Genomic DNA, 20,488 nt, shown 5'->3' with positions numbered 1-20,488 from the left:
AGCTTCTTGCGCAAGAGCTACGCTCTTTTCTAACAGATGTAAGTCTCTTGCACAAGAGCTCTTGCGCAAGAGGCCAGTGTGGATGCACGGCAGGGGTTTCTTGCGTAAGAAAGCCCTATGGCTAAAATGCGCCAAAGCATCTCTCACACATGGTAGTTTGGCCATGTTCTTGCGTGTCTCTTCTTGTTCTTGTGCAAGAAGCCGCCAGTGTAGACATAGCCTCAGTGAAGTGTGTAAATGGGAGAAGATTTGAGCAGCACAACTTTGTTCCTGTGCAGTGTGATCCTAAAAGTCACTATTGCTAGCAAGTTGTATGCTTAGTTAAGAGCATGTAGTTACTGTGGCTCATACAGGAGGAATGGGGAGGAGATCAGAAATGTTGGAGGAGTTAACTGGAAGGCAGGGCTGGGGCAAAAGAACACCACAGCAGAAACTAAGAACACAAAAATGTGAGGGAGGCACGAGGTAGCATTAAAGAGTGTATGTAAATAGACTCTGGGCATTTTAATACAGGAATCTCTGATACAGTTTGTGCAAAACTTTCCCACATCTATGATTTTAAACAGTCCACCATTGTAAACAAACATGGCCGAGTAGCTGAAATTTAGTCTTTAACTTACACTTTTGCATTCAATCACTTGAAGGAAAAAAAAATGTGAAAATTGTCACCATAAACATTTTTCCTAAGTGATTAGTAACTCTTGGCTACCCTCTGGTTTCGTCATAAGGGCCATGTGCCCTGCTCTTTCTGAAAATCAGGCAGTTCAAGCTGTGTATTTTGAGCACCCAAAAGTTAAAGCATTTAAAAAAATCTCCATTAGTTGAGAGTTCAGCTGCTTCCACTACACATGTGGAAAACTTATCTACTGCAAAGAGCTATTTTCCAAAGCCAGTTTTTATAGTCACAATGTTATAGAAAAGCAAATATATACCAAACTTTCAGCAAAAGAGCCAAAATTAAATTTAGTCCCTTTGACTTCATTTAGAATTTGACCAGGGCCCAAGTTGTCAGTAATAGGATCTCTGCACATAATGTCAGTTAAGTTTAGACAACATAAGTAATTCTGTCCAAATTCTGGATTACAGCCAGTGTACTTTTGGCTAACTTTACATTCCTTTAAATATGGAAAGAGGAAAATAAATCAGATCCTTCAATAGTTATGTTCAAAAGTGTTTGAAGTGAAATACACTGGGATAAAAACTGTCAGTTTGATTTTGCTAAAGATTTTTTAAGTGATTAAATATTGCTTTCTAGGCCACCTGTGAAGGATTTTCTCCTACACTGTAGTAGGAAAAACCCCCATAGAGCATAAACTTTGTCTTAAGCTACATAGTGCAAGTCTGACTTTAATGAAACTATTTCTGATGGAAGTCATCCTTTAATCAATTTCATCTGGAATTACATTCAAGATCACATCTTCATTTCCTCGACGAACCACAATTGAAAGAACGTCATTGTTTTTAACAGCTTCACTTACATCCTCTGTCGAGCTGACTGTTTTTCCATTAATGCTGATAATCACATCACCATCTCTCATGCCAGAGCTACAATAAAGAAACCAGAAACTTTGAATCATGATAAAGTTGAGAGTAATGGAGCCAGTACACACGGCGACCCAGCTTATAAAATGGTTTATAAACGGCTCCTGGCATGCACCAGCTGCTAGCCCCGCTCCTGGCTACACTGCAGCATAAGCATTATACTGCAGAGCCCACTGCTCCTTGGGAGCTGGTGCGCACCAGTGAAGTGTGTAACCATAATGGAAACAAGCTGATGCTTACTGGTTAACTCTAAACGGTTACTCTGACATCCCTAGTACTCAATGCCACTCTGCAAGGGGGTCTCTGGCACAGTTGGCCCTGACCCTCTCTGGTTAACCCTTTACAGCCCTAGGCTATGTCTGCACTGGAAGCTTCTTGTGCAAGAACTCTTTTGAGGAAGAGTTCTTGTGCAAAAACTCTTCCAGAAGAGAGCGTCTACACTGGCACGTGCTTTTGAGCAAGAGATGTGCTTTTGCGCAAGAGCTTCCATGCCAGTGTAGATGCTCTCTTGTGCAAGAAAGCTCTGATGGGCATTTTAACCATAGGGCTTTCTTGCGCAAGAAATTCATGTTGCCTGTCTACACTGGCCTCTTGCGCAAGAACAGTTAAGCAAAAGGGCTTATTCATGAGCGGGAGCGTCAGAGTTCTGGTGCAAGAAGCCCTGATTTCATATATTAGAACATCAGTTTAATTGCGCAAGAACACGCAGCCAGCGTACACAGGCAGCAAGTTTTTGCACAAGAGCGGCTGCTTTTGTACAAGATCGCGCCAGTGTAGACACAGCTCTAGAGCCCGTGCATATGCAATACAACTACAGCTGTATAAAGTCAACCCTTCCACTTAAGATTACAAGTGATCATCTTCACAGGATGTTACACAGGTCAGATTACTAGTAAAAAACCACCACTTGATAAATCTGATTTAGGGCACAATCCTCTACTTGGGCAGGTCTCCCATTACTGAGAACAGCCTCTCTCCATCCTCTTTGGAACCTCCCTGCAGGAAGTCGAAGGCTGCTCAAATCCCCCTTCGCTCTTCTCTTCTGCAGACTAAATAAGCCCAAATCCCTCAGCTTCTCTGCATAAGTCATGTGCTCCAGCCCCCTCATCATTTTGGTTGCCTTCAGCTGGACCCTCGCCAATGTGTCCACATCCTTTCAATAGTGGGGGGCCTGCAACTGGATGCAATACTCCAGGGCTGTGTCTAGACTGGCAAGTTTTTCCGCAAAAGCAGGTGCTTTTGCAGAAAAACTTGCCAACTATCTACACTGGCCGCTTGAATTTCCGCAAGAACACTGATGATCTCATGTAAGAAATCAGTGCTTCTTGCAGAAATACTATGCTGCTCCTGTTCAGGCAAGAGTCCTTTTGCAAAAGGGCCAGTGTAGACAGATTTGTTTTGTGCAAAAAAGCCTTGATCGCGAAAATGGCGATCAGGGCTTTTTTGCGCAAAAGCACATCTAGATTGGCCACAGATGCTTTTCTGCAAAAAAGTGCTTTTGCAGAAAAGCGTCCGTGCCAATCTAGACGCTCTTTTCTGCAAATGCTTTTAACGGAGAACTTTTCCATTAAAAGCATTTGCGGAAAATCATGCCAGTCTAGACGTAGCCCAGATGTGGTTTCACAAGTGCTGAACAAAGGGGAATAATCACTTCTCTAGATCTGCTGGAAATGCTCCTCCTAGTGCAATGCCATTTGCCTTCTTGTCTGCAAGGGCACACTGTTGACTCTCATCTAGCTTCTCACCCACTGTAATCCCCAGGTCCTTTTCTGCTGAACTGCTACTTAGCCAGTCGGTCCCCAGCCTGTAACAATGCTTGGGATTCTTCCGTCCCAAGGGCAGGGCCGAAAATGCTCTATGTACTTTTACAACTAGGCTGTGAGGGAAATTGATTCCAATCTGAAATGACCTTGTACTTGTGATGGCCATTCACATCCTAGTGCATGGATTCTGAGCGTGAGCAGAACGTCAGCTCCCATTCAGAGATGATAGCATTAAAGAAGGCTGTAGAGAGATTGCACGTGAACATTGCAATGCGAGCTTTGGAGAGGCCCCAGCAATGCCCATGAAGAGGCATGTGGTGCAGCCTTCATCTTTAGGTTCTTACCTTGCAGCAGCAGTTCCCTGAATCACTTCAAAAACATAGACTCCGGAGTTCAGGTCTGGGAAATCTTTATAATTGATTTTCAGTTCCCGGATGAGACTGAGAAAGGAAGCATGATGGTAAAACACTCCATATGAAACGCTTGATCAGCCCATTACGGCTTAATCCCTTAACTCGCAGGTGGCCTAAGGAAAACTGTCTTTCTTTTAATACTGTAATTTCAGAAATGGAGTGGTGTTATTCCACCTTGGTATCTGGACTGGAAGACCTAGTGGATTTTAAATCAGCATAGCACTCACTTGTCCAGAAATGCAGACACTTAAATTCATGCTGCAGCAACATTCAGGGATGGTTTTTGAAAGCATAGTTAATTTACGCTATGGCTCACTGTGAGTGAGGCGAAGTCCTAAATATAAGTAATCACATGAATAACGGGCTTCTTAAGTTATAAGCAGCTTTTTGGACCCCTTTAATACATGCTGTTTTTAAAATTGTTTTAATAATAACCTGGAAACTTCTTATCTTGTGGGCCTTGTTCCCTTCAGATACGTTTGCAGTTTTCTAAGCTGAATAGCATGCTACTATTTTCTGCTGAGATTTTTAAGTTCTCTAGGACCCTGTGTATTCCTCTGGATTGAGTCCCTTGTCACCTGCATAATCGCCTTTATTATTATTATTAATACTTTCACAGAACATGGAAGCTCCAATCTATATCATGGCCTCATCCTTGGCTGCATATAGATGACTATGAGGACAGTCCATGCCCCAAAAAGCCAACTAAGTGACATGGGTGTGAGTCATAATCCGTATCCATGCAGATAAAAACAATTTTAATATAAACTGATGAAGTGTCGCCTTACCCCCAGGCTACCTGTGGTTAATTCTCTAACTTTGCAGACAGCTTTGAGATACCTGGCGCATGCGCAGCATGGCAAAGGAGCAAATTCCACTGTTAGTGGAAGTTCTGTACATACATCAGAAGCTCTCCGGTTCCCACGAAGAGAGTTATGGGTAACTCCCTGCTAGATTGTCTTGAGCTCTGTCTTACAGTGAGGGCATGTCTACACTTTGAGCTGTTGGGGAGGTGGCAGGGTGACGTGACTCTTCTAGTTTTGATTGAGCTAGCATGCTCTTTTTAGTGTCTAGCTGTGGTGGCATGCACAGAGGGGGCCTAGCTGCCCCAGGTAGATAGCTGTCCCAGATGCTAGGCACAGACTCAGGGCACTTAACCCTGTTTGTCTTCTTGTGCCACCATAACTACATTCTGTTTTTAGTGTGTTGGCTCAGTCAAAGCTGCTGTGGGTACGTCGCCACAAGCTGGGAATCATACCTCCAACGATAGACAGTGCAATAGACTACAGGAAAGCCAGTGACAAGTGCAGAAAACAAAGCTTACTTAAACGTGAGGGGAAGCATTCGGAATCCCATGTATTTCTTCTTGGGTCGAATCATCCCTAGAAGGACAGAGCCAGCGTTCAGGAAATCAAATCAGACACAAAACCACCCCCAGAAACCTCAGACGTTTGCTTGGAACGTCCAAGGGGAAAAGGGGGGTTGAGGAGCTGACAAAATAGCTCCAGCTGGACATGCATTTGGGTCACTGTGGCATGATAAATACAAATTGCCACATTTCCGGTTTAGTTTAAGCTTGCTAAAATGTTTACATCAGGAGAGGAAAAGGTGCCTAGAGCTACTAGAGCCATATTAAGCACGGCCACTAAGAGAGCATCATATCTCACTGCACTAAGAGCATCATATCTCACTGCAGCACGGAGAGTGTTCACCAAGCAGTAGGAGGTTGCACTTTTGCCTTTATTCCTGTTTTCCACAGATGATGTGCACACCGATCTCTCCAGGGATCATCCTCATTTATCCCCCTCTCCTCCATTCCCTTAATGTACTGGGTTATTCCCATTACTGAAAGCAGGCTGAAGAGAGGTGTTCCCACCTAGGGGGCACAATGTATCTAGACTCCCAGGCTGCCCCACGCCCACTCCCCCCCCATGCTGAGAGCTCAGCTCCCTCAGTGGCAGTTAAGCCTTCCTGCCACTGCACCCCCTGAACGTAAGTTAGCAGGTTTATGACCAATGACCTGACCGCTTTTATTCCAGGGTCTCTATTCCAAAGGGAATTTGGGGACCAGTCAGAAACCACCATTCTCCCAAATGCCCCTTAGCGGCAGCCCCATCAACACAGTGCTGATGGCGCCACTGCCTGCCTGAGACAGCTGGACACTTGGCACGTTACATCCCAGCGTGTGTCTCCTGTGTGCTCCCAGTTCCCAGCAGGGCTGCATCTGGCCATGGGATCTGGGTTCACCCCATAATATGCTACAGAGAACTTTCATATCCTGCTAGCAAAGCCACGTTCCGGTCCGTTCCACCAGACACAGGGTAGTGCATCCGAATTAACTGGCACACGGGGAAGCGACCATTCTCTCATTAATGTTGGAGAGGATGACTAATGAATTCGTAAACGCTATGTTAGTCTGGGCACAGCACGGGAGAAAGCAGCCCATTGGGCGATTCCTTTGTCACACAGCCCTACCCTAGGCCAGCTCCCCTCTGGGTCGGCGGCGTACAGGTGTGGATAAGAGATCTGATGGCATCACAACACTCCTACCTTTTGCCTGCCGCTCGTGAGATTCTTCTAGGAACTGACGGATTCGGTCAGAGGGGATTGCGAAGGAGATGCCAGCCGTTACCTTCAGCGTATTTATGCCAACCACTTCACCGTCCTGTTACAGAGAATGTAGCGAGAGTCACCAGGCCTGGCTTCTACCACGCCTCTGTCTGGGGCACCTTTGGTGCGCAGTTTGCAAGGGCCACCCACAAAGTTCTGTGCTATTGAGCTGGCAACCACTGTCACAGCCAAGCTGACCCAGTCCTGGCTGGAGTGGGGTAGGAGAATCAGCTGATCATATGACCATAGCGATACATCAAGGGACCAGGACTAGACTAGCTGCACTGCTGCATTTGTTAACACCACAGACAGTAATGCAAGTGCTGTCATATGAGGCAGGAGTCACAAATACCATGTCCCCCAGCAATTCAGTCCAACTATGGAATACACATTTGTCAGTGTAAGGATTCCTACTGGAAAATGGAGTGAAGAGGCGCGCAGATCTGAGGCACTCCGGACATCTAAACACATAAGAACATAAGAACGGCCGTACTGGGTCAGACCAATGGTCCTTCTAGACCAGTATCCTGTCTGCCGACAGTGGCCAGTATCAGGTGCCCCAGAGAGGGTGGACCGAAGACAATGATCAAGCGATTTGTCTCCTGCCATCTCTCTCCAGCCTCTGACAAACAGAGGCCAAGGACACCATTTTATCCCCTGGCTAATAGCCTTTTATGGACCTAACCTCCATGAATTTATCTAGCTTCTCTTTAAACTCTATTATAGTCCTAGCCTTCACAGCCTCCTCTGGCAAGGAGTTCCACAGGTTCACTACACGCTGTGTGAAGAAGAACTTTCTTTTATTAGTTTTAAACCTGCTCCTCATTAATTTCATTTGGTGACCTCTAGTTCTTCTATTTAGGGAACTAATAAATAACTTTTCTTTATCGGCCCTCTCCACACCACTCATGATTTTATGGACCTCTATCATATCCCCCCTCAGTCTCCTTTTTTCTAAACTGAAAAGTCCCAGTCTCTTTAACCTCTCCTCATATGGGATCCGTTCCAAACCCCTAATCATTTTAGTTGCCCTTTTCTGAACCCTTTCCAAGGCCAAAATATCTTTTTTGAGGTGAGGAGACCACATCTGTACACAGTATTCCAGATGTGGGCGTACCATAGTTTTATACAGGGGCAGTGAGATATTCTGGGTCTTATTTTCTATCCCTTTCCTAATAATACCTAGCATCCTATTTGCCTTTTTGACTGCCGCTGCACACTGCGTGGAAGTTTTCAGAGAACTGTCCACGATAACTCCAAGATCCCTTTCCTGATTTGTCGTAGCCAAATTAGCCCCCATCATATTGTATGTATAGTTGGGGTTATTTTTCCCCAATGTGCATTACTTTACACTTATCCACATTAAATTTCATTTGCCATTTTGCTGCCCAATCACTGAGTTTGGTGAGATCTTCTTGGAGTCCCTCACAGTCTGCTTCTGTCTTGACTATCCTAAACAGTTTGGTATCATCCGCAAACTTTACTACCTCACTGCTTACCCCTTTCTCCAGATCATTTATGAATAAGTTGAAGAGGATTGGTCCCAGGACTGACCCTTGGGGGACACCACTAGTTACCCCTCTCCAATCTGAAAATTTACCATTTATTCCTACCCTGTGTTTCCTGTCTTTTAACCAGTTCTCAAACCAAGAAAGGACCTTCCCTCTTATCCCATGACCATGTAATTTACACAAGAGCCTTTGGTGAGGAACCTTGTCAAAGGCTTTCTGAAAATCCAAGTATACTATATCTACTAGATCCCCCTTGTCCGCATGCTTGTTAACCCCTTCAAAGAACTCTATTAGTAAGACAGGATTTCCCTTTACAGAAACCATGTTGACTTTTGTCCAACAAATTATGTTCTTCTACATGCTTCACAATTTTATTCTTTACTATTGTTTCGACTAATTTGCCCGGTACTGAAGTTAGACTTACCGGTCTGTAATTGCCAGGATCGCCTCTAGAGCCCTTTTAAAATATTGGTGTCATGTTGGCTACCTTCCAGTCATTAGGTACGAAAGCCGATTTAAAGGATAGGTTACAAACTACAGATAATAGCTCAGCAATTTCCCATTTGAGTTTTTAGAACCCTTGGATGAATGCCATCCGGTCCCGGAGATTTGTTAACATTAAGTTTTTCTATTTGTTCCAAAACCTCCTCTAATGACACTTCAATCCAGGACAGTTCCTCAGATTCATCACCCACAAAGGACGGTGCAGATTCGGGAATCTCCCCAACGTCCTCAGCCGTGAAGACTGAAGCAAAGAAATCATTTAGTTTCTCCGCAATGGCTTTATCGTCCTTGATTGCTCCTTTTATAGCTCGATCATCTAGGGGACCCACAGGTTTTTTAGCAGGCTTCCTGCTTCTAATGTACTTAAAAAACATTTTATTTCTTTTTGAGTTTTTGGCTAGCTGTTCCTCAAAATCTTTTTTTACTACATTTTTACACTTGATTTGACAGTGTTTATGTTCCTTTCTATTTATCTCATTAGGATTGGACTTCCACTTCTTAAAAGATACCTTTTTGTCCCTCACTGCTTCTTTTACACGGTGGTTAAACCACAGTGACACTGTTTTAGGTCTCTTGCTATGTTTTTTTTAATTTGGGGTATACATTTAAGTTGGGCCTCTATTATGGTGTCTTTAAAAATTTTCCATGCAGCTTTCAGGGATTTGGCTCTAGTCACTGTGCCTTTTAATTTCTGTTTAACTAACCTCCTCATTTTTGTGTAATTCCCCTTCTTGAAATTAAATGCCAGGGTGCTGGACTGCTGAAGTGTTCTTCCCACCACAGGAATGTTGAATGTTATTATATTATGGTCACTATTCCCAAGCGGTCCTGTAACAGTTATTTCCTGGACCTGATCCTGCACTCCACTCAGGACTAAATCGAGAATTGCCTCTCCCCTTGTGGGTTCCTGCACCAGCTGCTCCAAGAAGCAGTCATTTAAGCCATTGAGAAATTTTATCTCTGCTTCTCTTCCTGAGGTGACATGTATCCAGTCAATATGGGGGTAATTAAAATCCCCCATTATTATAGTGTTCTTTATTTTGGTAGCCTCTCTAATCTCCCTCAGCATTTCAATGTCAGTATCGCTGTCCTGGTCAGGTGGTCGATAATATCCCTCTACTGCTAATTTCTTCTTATTGGAGCATGGAATTTCTATCCATAGCGATTCTATGGAACATGTTGATTCATTTAATATTTTTATTTCATTTGATTCTACATTATCTTTCACATACAGTGCCACTCCGCCACCCACCCGGCCTGCTCTATCCTTTCGATATATTTTATATCCCGGTATTATTGTGTCCCACAGATTTTCCTCATTCCACCAGGTTTCAGTGATGCCTATTATGTTAATCTCCTCATTTAATACGAGGTACTCCAGTTCATCCATTTTATTAGTCAGACTCCTAGCATTTGTGTAGAAGCACTTTAAAAATTTGCCACTGCTTATTTGCCTGCCCTTCCCTGATGCATTGGATTCCTTTGTATGCGGTTGTTTGTCTGCTCTGGCCCATGGTTTGTCCTCTCCCCTCCTCTCTTTCTGACTACAGCTTAGAGAATCTCTATCAATGGATTCTCCTCTAAGAGAAGTCTCCCTCCGATTTACGTGCATCTCTGCACCAATCGGCTTTCCCCCATCTCTTAGTTTAAAAACTGCTCTACGGCCTTTTTAATGTTTAGTGCCAGCAGTCTGGTTCCACCCTGGTTTAGGTGGAGCCCATCCTTCCTGTATAGGCTCCCCCTCTCCCAAAAGTGTCCCCAGTTCCTAATAATTCTCAACCCCTCTTCCCTACACCATCGTCTCATCCACGCATTGAGACTCGGAAGCTCCGCCTGCCTACCTGGCCCTGCACATGGAACTGGAAGCATTTCCGAGAATGCCACCATAGAGGTCCTGGATTTCAATCTCTTTCCTAGCAGCCTAAATTTGGCCTCCAGGACATCTCTCCTACCCTTCCCTACGTCATTGGTACCGACATGTACCATGACCACCGGCTCCTCCCCAGCACTACACATAAGTCTATCTAGATGCCTTGAGAGATCCGCAACCTTCGCACCAGGCAGGCAAGTGACCATACAGTTCTCCCGGTCATCACAAACCCAACTATCTATGTTTCTAACGATCGAATCACCTACTACTAACACCTGCCTCTTCCTAACTGGCATTCCCTCCCCCTCAGAGGTATCCTCAGTGCGAGAGGATACCGCAACATCCTCTGGGAGGAGGGTCCCAACTATGGGATGGTTTCCCTCTGCTCCCATTGAATGCCCTGTTCCCTTGAGACTTTCATCCTCCTTAAGAGCACTGGGGCTCTCAGACTGGAGGTGGGACAGTACTACAGTGTCCCGGAAAGTCTCATCAACACAGCTCTCTACCTCCCTTAGCTCCTCCAGTTCAGCTACCCTGGCCTCCAAAGCCCGAACTCGGTCTCTGAGGGTCAGGAGCTCCTTGCAACGGGTGCACACATACGCCACCCGCCCACAGGGCAGGTAATCATACATGTTACACTCGACACAATAAACAGGAGAGCCCCCACTCTGCTGCTGGGCTTCTGTCTCCATTTTTCTAATGAATAAGTTTAAGTATAAACTGGAATTCTTTTTAAACCTCTGGAATATAGATTATTCTAAGAGTTATGTTTTAAAGAAGGTCTGAAGGCACTAGTGCCCTCTAACCTCCCTCTCCAAACTCTCCTGTTAGCTGTTCATGGTCGCGCTCTCCCTGGTCGCTGAGTCACAGGCTTATATAGCTCTGGTAGCCCCTCCCCCTGACTGAGGCTCAGCCAATTAACAGAGGTGTCTAGATTTCAACCCTTTTAGAAGCTCCCTCAAACAAACAAACAAACAAAAAAACAAACAAACACAAGCTCAGCACACAGCAAATAACTCCCCCCCCCCCCACACACACACACAAACAAACACACACACTCCAGACAGCCACTTACCACAAGGGTCCCATTTTTACTCCTCTTTTACCTGGAGAACTCCCTCTCCAAACTCTCCTGTTAGCTGTTCCTGGTCGCTGAGTCACAGGCTTATATAGCTCTGGTAGCCCCTCCCCCTGACCGAGGCTCAGCCAATTAACAGAGGCTTCTAGATTTCAACCCTTTTAGAAGCTCCCTCAAACAAACAAACAATCAAACAAACCAACCAAACCCAAGCTCAGCACACAGCAAATAACTCCCCCACACACAAACACACACTCCAGACAGCCACTTACCACAAAGGTCCCATTTTTTACTCTTTTACCTGGAGAACTCCCTCTCCAAACTCTCCAATTAATGGACAGGCAATTGAGAGGAACTTTGGAAAGCGGCAAAGATTGGCAGGGACGAGGGAAACTTACCAAGTTCACCAAGGGCCCCCCTGAATTTCCATACTGCAAGAGAACATAAACAATTGCAAAGGACGTTACAGTCACATTAACGCCAGGGTGCAGAATAGCTTAGGAGCGGCCAGCCAGACAAACATGAGCATCCCTTCTTGCAAGAAACTACTCCCCCTTTTGCAGCTACATGCAGGACTGGGCAGGCCAAAGGCTCATCGGGGCTGCGTTCTTGCTAGGAAACATAACACCTCATCAATAAGTGAAGGTGTGCTGAAGGCATCAGACCCTCTAGCAAGGTCATGGTGTGGGTAGCGGCTCTAAGGGTATGTCTAGACTACAGGCTTTTGTCAACAGAATTTTTGTCGACAGATACTGTCGACAAAGCTTCTGTCAACAAAGAGCATCTAGACTGCAGCCAGTTCTGTTGACAAAGCAAGTCGCTTTGTCGACATGACAGTGTAGACGCAAAGGACAGTGTAGATGCAATAACGCCTTCTACTGACAGAACTCTGTCGACAAAAGGCGTTACTCCTCGTAGAATGAGGTTTACCGCCGTCAACAAAACTGCTGAGTTCTGTCGACGTTATGTCAACAGAACTCAGCGGCAGTGTAGACGCAGGTATAGTTTTTGTGAACAAAAGTCCACTTTTGTCGGCAAAACCCTGTAGTCTAGACACCCTAAGGGAAGACTTTGCTGCACAAAGAGGGTTGCGTCTAATTCCCACTCGTGTCAGTCACTCATGAGCCATTCCCCAATGAGAAGCTCCAACCTGCATTTATGCTGCTAATGGAGCTTCTGTGTATTCCAGCACTTGTGTGGCTGGACTCCTCTGTATTTCCAGCCACTTAACTGCAGCGAGGGAAGCTAAAGCCCTCCCCAGTGTGCTTCCCTTCACAAGCCATCCTTGTGATTCCACATGGACGTGAGGTGAATGCGATTGGGAGAGGCACCCATGACGCCAGGGGTGTGAATTGCAACGTGGCTCCCACAAGGAAAAGGGTGGGAACTCTGGGTGCGTCATTCTCCAAGGCATCCTAGCTGGAGCTGGGTAAAGAACTCTGTGCTGCTGCGGCCATGCCTGCAGTCCCCGCCCCTGGAGGGGCAGTCTCTAGGCCTGGCACTTACATTGATGATGGCGTCTGTTTGGATGTACGCCATGTCCGAGTCCTTCAGGCCAAGCTCCTCGCTGCCTCTCTGCGTGGTGCTGACAATTCCTGCCGTCACGGTGTTCTGTAAGGAGAAGGGGCTGCCCAGCGCCACCACAAACTCCCCAGGCCGGAGGTCAGAGGAGCTTCCCAGCAGGAGCACAGGGAGAGCAGTCTGGGGAGAAGGCAGAACAATGAAGCTGGTCACCTTCCGCTAGAGCCAGATTCCTTAGACTAGTGCAGGAGCCCCCAGGCTCGGGGTGGCCGTTACTCCGTGGGAAGCAGAGCAGAGGTAACTACACACCCTGAAGTGCAGGATTCCTACGGTCAGTCACTGAACACTGACGTGAAGACCATGTCTTCATACCGCAGGGTTGAACTTTGAGGGCCTGTTTTCTAAGGGCTAATTGACACACGGGCCAGAGGAGCAGCAAATAGCGATTAGCTACCAGGATGTCCAGGGAAAGATTTGGCCCAAACACAAGCATTCTGCTAACCTCCTTGTGCGTGGACTTGGATGAGGGCATGGATCAGAGGCAGGTCTACACAATTTGTACAAATGGAGGTTTTGATGGGTCAAAAGCCATTTTATGGACAATTTCCAAAAAAAATCTGACCTTCACTGGGTCTAAGTACAGGGTCCCATTCCATCACAGCGACATCCTCCACTAAGCCCCACCTCACATGTTTTCCAGTGGGAAGTCTTTGAAAGAATTTTCTATTGCTCCTGAGGGGAGAGAGACCGGTTTCCCCACTTGGTCCCACTGTGGCTTGGCTTGTCATACGATGGAATCACGTTTGTGGCGTCTGACAACTGCTCTTGGCAATTTAAAGCACCACGGCTCTGCCCGAAACAGTCCCCCTTCCTTTCCTTTCACCCTTTGGGGAGAACCTCTTCCTTGCCATCGTAAATGGGATGCTCCAAGTCACTGCACTGCCGGCACCACCTCTCTCTTCGCTTTAACCAGGATTTCAGTGCGGCATGCTGTGGCCATACTCGCGCCTTTCACACTGAAAGGGGAGTTCAGCTTAAAACAATCAGTGTCATAACGTGCTCGTTTATGGACTCAAATTAGCCCGGAGTTTTTTAAATACAGCTTCAAAAATAGCTCTTTTCTATTACTGCCCCACTTTGGAAGCTGAGTTTTCCATTGTATTTCTTTACTCCTATCTCCCAGGACTTCGCAAAGATTATTTTTATTTTTTTTAAATAAAGAACAAAACAGAACAACCCTATCTAATTCCCACAGAGAGAGACAGAATCTCTTATGGGCACGCAACTCATGCAAAGATACAAACTGGGCACCAAAATGGAAGTTTTCTCCAAGAAGGTGGAATATTTGGGATCTTTAATACCTATGTGGAGTATTTATTTATTAGTGTAACTAAAAGTTATTTGAAAAAAAAATCACCAGCATCTTTCTGCAGCTACTGTGAGAGTCGTTTGTAGACAGAGACATAGGGGATACGTCTAGACTGGCAAGATTTTGTGCAAAAGCACCTGCTTTTGCGCAAAAACTTGCCAGCTGTCTACACTGGCCGCTTGAATTTGCGCAAGAGCACTGACTTTGTAATGTACAAAATCAGGGCTTCTTGCGCAAATAGTTTCATGCTCCCGCTCGGGGAAAAGCCCTTTTGCACAAGAATACTTATGCAAGAGGGCCAGTGTAGACAGGGAAGAACTGTTTTGCGCAAAAAAGCCCCGATGGCTAAAATGGTGATCGGAGCTTTCTTGTGCAAAATCGCGTCTAGACTGGCCACGGATGCTTTTGCGCAAAAGCACTTTTTGCAGAAAAGCATCCGTGCCAATCTAGACGTGCTTTTGTGGAAATACTTCTAACGGAAAAACTTTTCCGTTAAAAGTATTTCCGCAAAATCGTGCCAGTCTAGACGCAGCCCCTAGGGTGTATGCTCTATACTGGGTAAGACCAAACTCGTTACTGTGGAGCAGCTCTTAAACCTTGTGCCCACAGAGATTTTTATCCAGGCCCTCCCCCCATACTACTATCACTGAGTCTTCTGCAGGAAAGACTACAACCTAAAACAGAAATGCACCAGTTTGGAGTTTAAGCCTCCGTTTATTGTCAGCTTCCCTCCCTGACGGTCCTCCCCAGGGAGCGCCGTCAGACTCACGTTGGGATAGATTTTGATCAGGGCTATGTCCAACTTGTGGTCGACATCTTTGATTTTAGCTTCGTACTGCTCCCCACTCTTGAGCTCCACTCTGACTCTCTGCTTATCGGTGAGGACGTGGGCATTGGTGACAATCAGTCCTTCCTCTGACACGATGAATCCAGAGCCACTGGACACAAGAACATCCTGGCTTGCGTAGGACACCCTGTGCGAACGAACAAGTTATGGCATTGCTGTAAGTCTGGGTATGTACCAAGCTGCATGCTGAATACGAGTGCTTGCTGATCTAAATAGAGCCCCGCGCAGATACAAAATGTGTATCTGCATCTTTAGCAGAAAAAACGAGCAGCAGCTATCTGCGGATATCTGCAAATTTGCAGGGTTCTAGATACAAAATTTGTATCCACATCTGTATCTGCAAAAATGAGCCAACAGAGCTCTGCAGATTTGCAGGGCTCTAGATATAAACCTGACGATCGTAGTTTAAGGTTAATTTTCATCCTAACCCCACCTTCACACACAAAAATCTCAAAAACTACAGCACCAGTTGCCATCATGAATGGCCCTTGTTCAACCAGGACTCCTGGGGAGCAAACATTATCTGGTACTACAACTACATTAGGTTACTAAAGTGGAAAGTTTTAAAATAATGTGTATTTTCCCTCTGGTATACTATTTCTTTATAGCTTTTTCATCACACTTAGGGTATATCTACACTACAGAGTTTTGTCAGAAACAGCCATTTTTCCAACAACACCTGAGTTATGTTCACATGCAATCGCGTTCTTCTGAAAGTAAATTGAACGAACAGAAGGGTTTCTCTGGCGTTGGCAATCTTCTTTGTACGAGGAAGAAGCCTTTTTGTGAAAGAGCTCTTTCGGAAAAAGGTGTGTGTGGATGGGGAAGAGGGAGTTCTTTTGAAAGAAGAGGAAAGAGGAAAAAGCACAAGTGCCCTGGTGGCCACTCCATCCACAGAATCACAGCTTGAATGTGAGATAAGGTCCATTCAGTGTGGACGCTATCATTCGAAAAAGCAGATTGTTTTTTCAATGTGCTTTTGTGTGTGGATGCTGTCTTTTGGAAGAATTTTTTTCCGAAAAAAGGTTCTTCCGAAAGAAGCCTGCAGTCTAGACGTAGCCTCAGTGTGGTCAATGAAACTAATCAGTGGCGCATTTTAAAAGTCCATTTCTTACCACTTTTACTTTTTGATTCTCACATCTGGCCCAATGCTGCCATAGTTGGACTGGAGACATTGCAGGACAATCTTTGGTTTTGTTTTTTAAAGTCATGTGAACATTTATATTTTTCTTAGTTTTCACAACTTTTGGGCCGGATTTGACAAACGTGTCCCTATTAATCAAACAGTATACAAAATGGCATTGCTTACAAGTCTCAGGCTTTCTGATCTTGTATTTGAAGCCTCTCTGGTAACAGCTGGGTTTCTAGAGGATTGTTTTACTGTCCAAAGCAGCAGCCCAGGGATGTCATTTGAAATGGTGTTTACATGCCTAATTGGAATTAGCCCTGATGAAAGTCCCCTGTGTCAATTTCAAGCCCATCTAGAAGACAACAATTATAAGAAGTTCTTCCTCCACATAGTGATCTATTTACTCAAATGTTGATGAAAGAGATCTTGGTCTGCTCTGCTGTAACATAGGTCACAGGTGTTTGCAAAACGTTCTCTCAATTACTTCAACCAGCAAATCGATAATAAACCAGCCTCGGGCAGGCGTCCATACCTGCGAAAGAGCTCAAGGTGCACAACAGCTGGAGCAATCTTCTCCACCACATCAGCAATAAAATTAAACTTGTGCCTCAGGCTGTCGGGATGGAAGGAGCCTAGGGGCAAACGATTTAATTCCTGTTTATCGTTTTCCACTACCCATTCTTTGAGAGGATAACAAGCCTTGTGGCTAAGGGGGAAGCGGTAGATGTGGTAGACCTAGACTCAATAAAGAATTTGATCCCCCCCCAGGCACATGCTTGTACTGACTGTTATGTTTGCCGTCTGGTTGCAATTTTCCCTCTGAAGGGAAAGCTGGCAAAGACCCTAAGGATTTTTCTCACCTTCCCCTGGGGCCGTGGATGGAAGGAGCCTGTGTTATTATTGGGTTGCTCATATATGGAGTACACAGCGTTCAGTGACTCGCCTGTGCCATGTTTATTTTAACATTAAGTCATGGCTGGCAGTGCACAGTGCCAAGAAGCACAGAGGGATGGTCTTGATCTTTGGGGGGAAGTGGGACTCAGCCAAGCAAGTATGCCCAGGAGAGACTAGCCTCCAGAGCTCTGCTCAAACTGGCTTTCCTTGTTCTGCCCCTACTGCCACAGAGGCAGACAACTGGTTTCCACCCCACTGGTTTACTCAGCACCGTCATGTTTTAACTCCCGAGCTGCCGGTAAATCGGCGCTAAGGTAAAGGCTCGTCTCCCCGGGGAAGTCACTCAAATTGCTACTGGGGGGCTGTTCTCTCAGCAGAACACCCCGCAGAACAGCGGCTCCACGGAGAATCCCGACAAGTCCCCCGTCAGCCGCCGGGGAACTCCCCTGCTGGGCTCAACAGCCGGGGCTGAGCAGCTCAACCCTCTGGTCCCGGATCTGGTTGGCCCCTTGGCTCCGGGCTCGGCCGGCAAGGCCCGTAAGGGGCAAGAGCATTAACCCCCGACACGCCCCCAAGCCACTCCAACTGCAGCCGGGAAGGGGGCCAAGGGAAAGGGGCAGGAGCCGGCCGGGCCTGGACGGGCGACCCGGAGAACCGGGGGGAAGGCGGGGACCGGCCAGGGCGCGGCGGGGAGGAAGGCGCAGTGCGAGGAGCACGGCAGGGCGCGCAGGGGGATGCGGGTGCCGGCTGCGGGCTGGGTGCTTGGGCGGCGGAGCAGGCAGGGGCAGGCCGGGCCCGGGGAGCAGCGCGCCGGCGGGGGTGGCAGGTGCGCGGGGAGGCAGCCCGGGCGGCGCCTTACCTGGCTGCCCGCAGCCGCCCTGCTGCACGGGCAGGGCGGGGGGCGCGTCCCGCTGCCGCGCGCGGCGGTTCTCGGCCCGCAGCTGGCACAGGCTGCGGTAGGTGCGACCGTCGCTGCCGCACACGGGCCGGGGGCCCTGGGCGCAGAGGCAGGAGCCGCGGCCCCGCCCCGCCGCCGGGCGCTGGCAGCGCAGCCCGTGGGCGCAGAGCCCGCCGGCCGCGCAGGGCTGCCCCTCGCCGGGCGCGCAGAGCCAGCAGCAGCCGCAGCCGTCGGGCTGCAGCGTCCCCCCGGCGGCCAGGCAGGGCTGCGGGGCTTGCGCGGGGCAGCGCGCCGGCTCACACTGCGCGGGGCACGGGGAAGGGGCGGCCCGCGGGGCGGCCAGCAGCAGCAGCAGTCCGGCGAGGGGCGCCCGCATGGCTGGGCAGGGCGCACGGGACAGCCGGCTGGGGCTGCCCCAGTCTCGGCTCTTTAAGGGCCGCCCGTGCGCTCCGCGCCTCCTGTCGGGGAGGGGCCCGAGCAGCCCCGCCGAGTACCCGGGAGGGGGCTGCAGCTGGGCCCGCGGGCGGGCGGGCGAGCCCCTCCTCCTGGCCAGGAGCCCGGAGAGCAGCGGCCCGGGGCGGGGGCCACAGGGGCAGGCACAGGGCTGCGTCCCCCCCCGCCCTGCCGGGTTTCATGCTCCTGCCGGCGCCCCTCGCCGGGCTGCGGCTGGTCCTACCGCGGCAGCGATGCTGGGAGTCGCCTCACTGTGAGGCGGGGAAATCAAGTCAGGAGCGCAACAGAAACGAGACGTCGGGATCTCGGGTCAAACCCGGCGCCTTCGTGCCACCCGGGGTCAGCGCTGCGCTCAGTGGGCCCCGGGGATCCGGGAGCCTCTCTGGCGTGGATAGTTCAGTGGATCCAAGAGGGAACCAGGCTGCCTCCTGCAAGGCACAGGCCGCGGGATTTCCCGGGCCTCGGGCTTTTCGGGCCCAGCGCGGCTCTGCCAGAAAACCTTCCCGCTTGATTTGAACAGTTCCAGTCGTGAGGGATCCGCTTAAGTTGTTCTAACGCGTGGCCCTTGTGCCGGGTTTGGAGGGGTCCCCTACACAGCCACTGAGCACCCCTGGCTGGCTCAGGTCGGCTCACTGGGGCCCATGGGGCTCTGCCTTCAAAATTGCTAGGTAGACGTTTGGCCTTGCACTGGAGCTGGAGCTTTGGAGCCTGCGGGGGAGGAGGGGCCCAGCCTGCAGTGTGAGCCAAAATATTGACACAGCCAATGTCTAGCCTTGCACCCAGTGGCCTGTGGATACAAGTCAGCTGGCTGGTCCAGCTGCAGCTGCATGGCCGCTGTTTCACTGGAGTGCAGATAGATGTTTATCTAGCTCCAGCTCCCAGCCACTGGATCGTCTAACCTTGTCCATGGAACTGAAGAGCCCCCTGCTATTACATTTTGGACCCCTGAGTAAGGTTCTTATAGATCAAGAGGGGCCCATGGGCCGGACACATTCACAAGGGTTAGTCCTTGGTGGGCCACCAAATCCTTCATCACCTGAGCACCCGCATGTATGGACACGCGCAGCTCCCATTGCCCGGGCACAGTGACCAATGGGAGCTGCGAGAAACCGTCTCTGTGGACATGCAGGCAAATAAAGCGTCTGTCAGCCTGCCAGGGCTAACCGGGGCAAACCACGTCTGGCCCGTGGGCTGCTTACTGCCCACCAATTATAGACTGATCAAGTCCTCCTTTAGCCTTTGTTAGGCTAAGGGGACCGAGCGCCTGGCATCTCTCACGGAAGGCAGGTTTTCCTATCCTTGAAGTGGGCTCATGGCTCTCAACCGAATCTTCTTTAGTTTACCAACAGCCTTGAATTCTGGGCACCAGCCAAGATGCAGTATTCCAGGAGCAGTCACTCTAATGCCAACAACAGTGGAATCCCTGTTCCAGTTTCCTCTGTTTATACATCCAATGGGGCACATCAGCCCCATTAGTGTTGCACTGGGAGCCCCTGCTCAGTGGATTATCCACCTTTTTCAGACTTACTGCTTCCCAAGATATTGCTTCCCTCCGCCCACAAGCATCCCACATGCTTTGATCCTAAATGTAGACATTGACATTTGGCATTTCTAAATGCACATTGTTTGCTTGTGTCCAGCTTACCAAGTGATCCAGTTTGCTCTGTATCTGTGACCTGTCAAACCTCACTACTTACCACTCCTCCAATCTTTATGAGCTGTAAACTTCAGGGCTACGTCTACACTGGCAGGATTTTCCAAAAATGCTTTTAACGGAAAACTTTTCCATTAAAAGCATTTTCGGAAAAGCACGTCTAGATTGGCAGGATGCTTTTCTGCAAAAGCACTTTTTGCGGAAAAGCGTCCATGGCCAATCTAGACACGGTTTTCCGCAAAAAAGCCCCGATCGCCATTTTCGCCATCGGGGCTTTTTTGCGGAAAACAATACTGTGCTGTCTACACTGGCCCTTTTGCACAAAAGTTTTTTGGAGAAATTCTTTTGCCTGAACGGGAGCAGCATAGTATTTCCAGAAAAGCACTGATGATCTTACATGAGATAGTCAGTGCTTTTCCGGAAATTCAAGCG

The 20,488-nt window shown here is 48.2% G+C and overlaps 1 protein-coding gene across 1 annotated transcript; it reads right to left on the bottom strand.

Annotated features, from left to right (window-relative positions):
• Positions 1 to 466: 466 nt before the first annotated feature.
• HTRA4 (HtrA serine peptidase 4) lies at positions 467 to 18,593 on the bottom strand. Its single transcript, XM_075910931.1, has 9 exons — positions 17,911 to 18,593; positions 16,690 to 16,789; positions 14,951 to 15,155; positions 12,798 to 12,992; positions 11,690 to 11,722; positions 6,269 to 6,383; positions 5,043 to 5,100; positions 3,650 to 3,745; positions 467 to 1,545 (listed from the first exon to the last, which is right to left on the bottom strand). Exons 1-9 carry the CDS (start codon positions 18,323 to 18,325, stop codon positions 1,380 to 1,382), a joined length of 1,383 nt encoding a protein of 460 aa, XP_075767046.1. The 5' UTR covers positions 18,326 to 18,593; the 3' UTR covers positions 467 to 1,379.
• Positions 18,594 to 20,488: the final 1,895 nt, after the last annotated feature.

This window comes from Pelodiscus sinensis, chromosome 28 (genome assembly GCF_049634645.1).
Source record: "Pelodiscus sinensis isolate JC-2024 chromosome 28, ASM4963464v1, whole genome shotgun sequence".
Classification (NCBI taxonomy): domain Eukaryota; kingdom Metazoa; phylum Chordata; order Testudines; family Trionychidae; genus Pelodiscus; species Pelodiscus sinensis.
The sequence above is the reverse complement of the archived record's forward strand: the minus strand, read 5'-3'. Positions and strand labels throughout refer to the sequence as shown.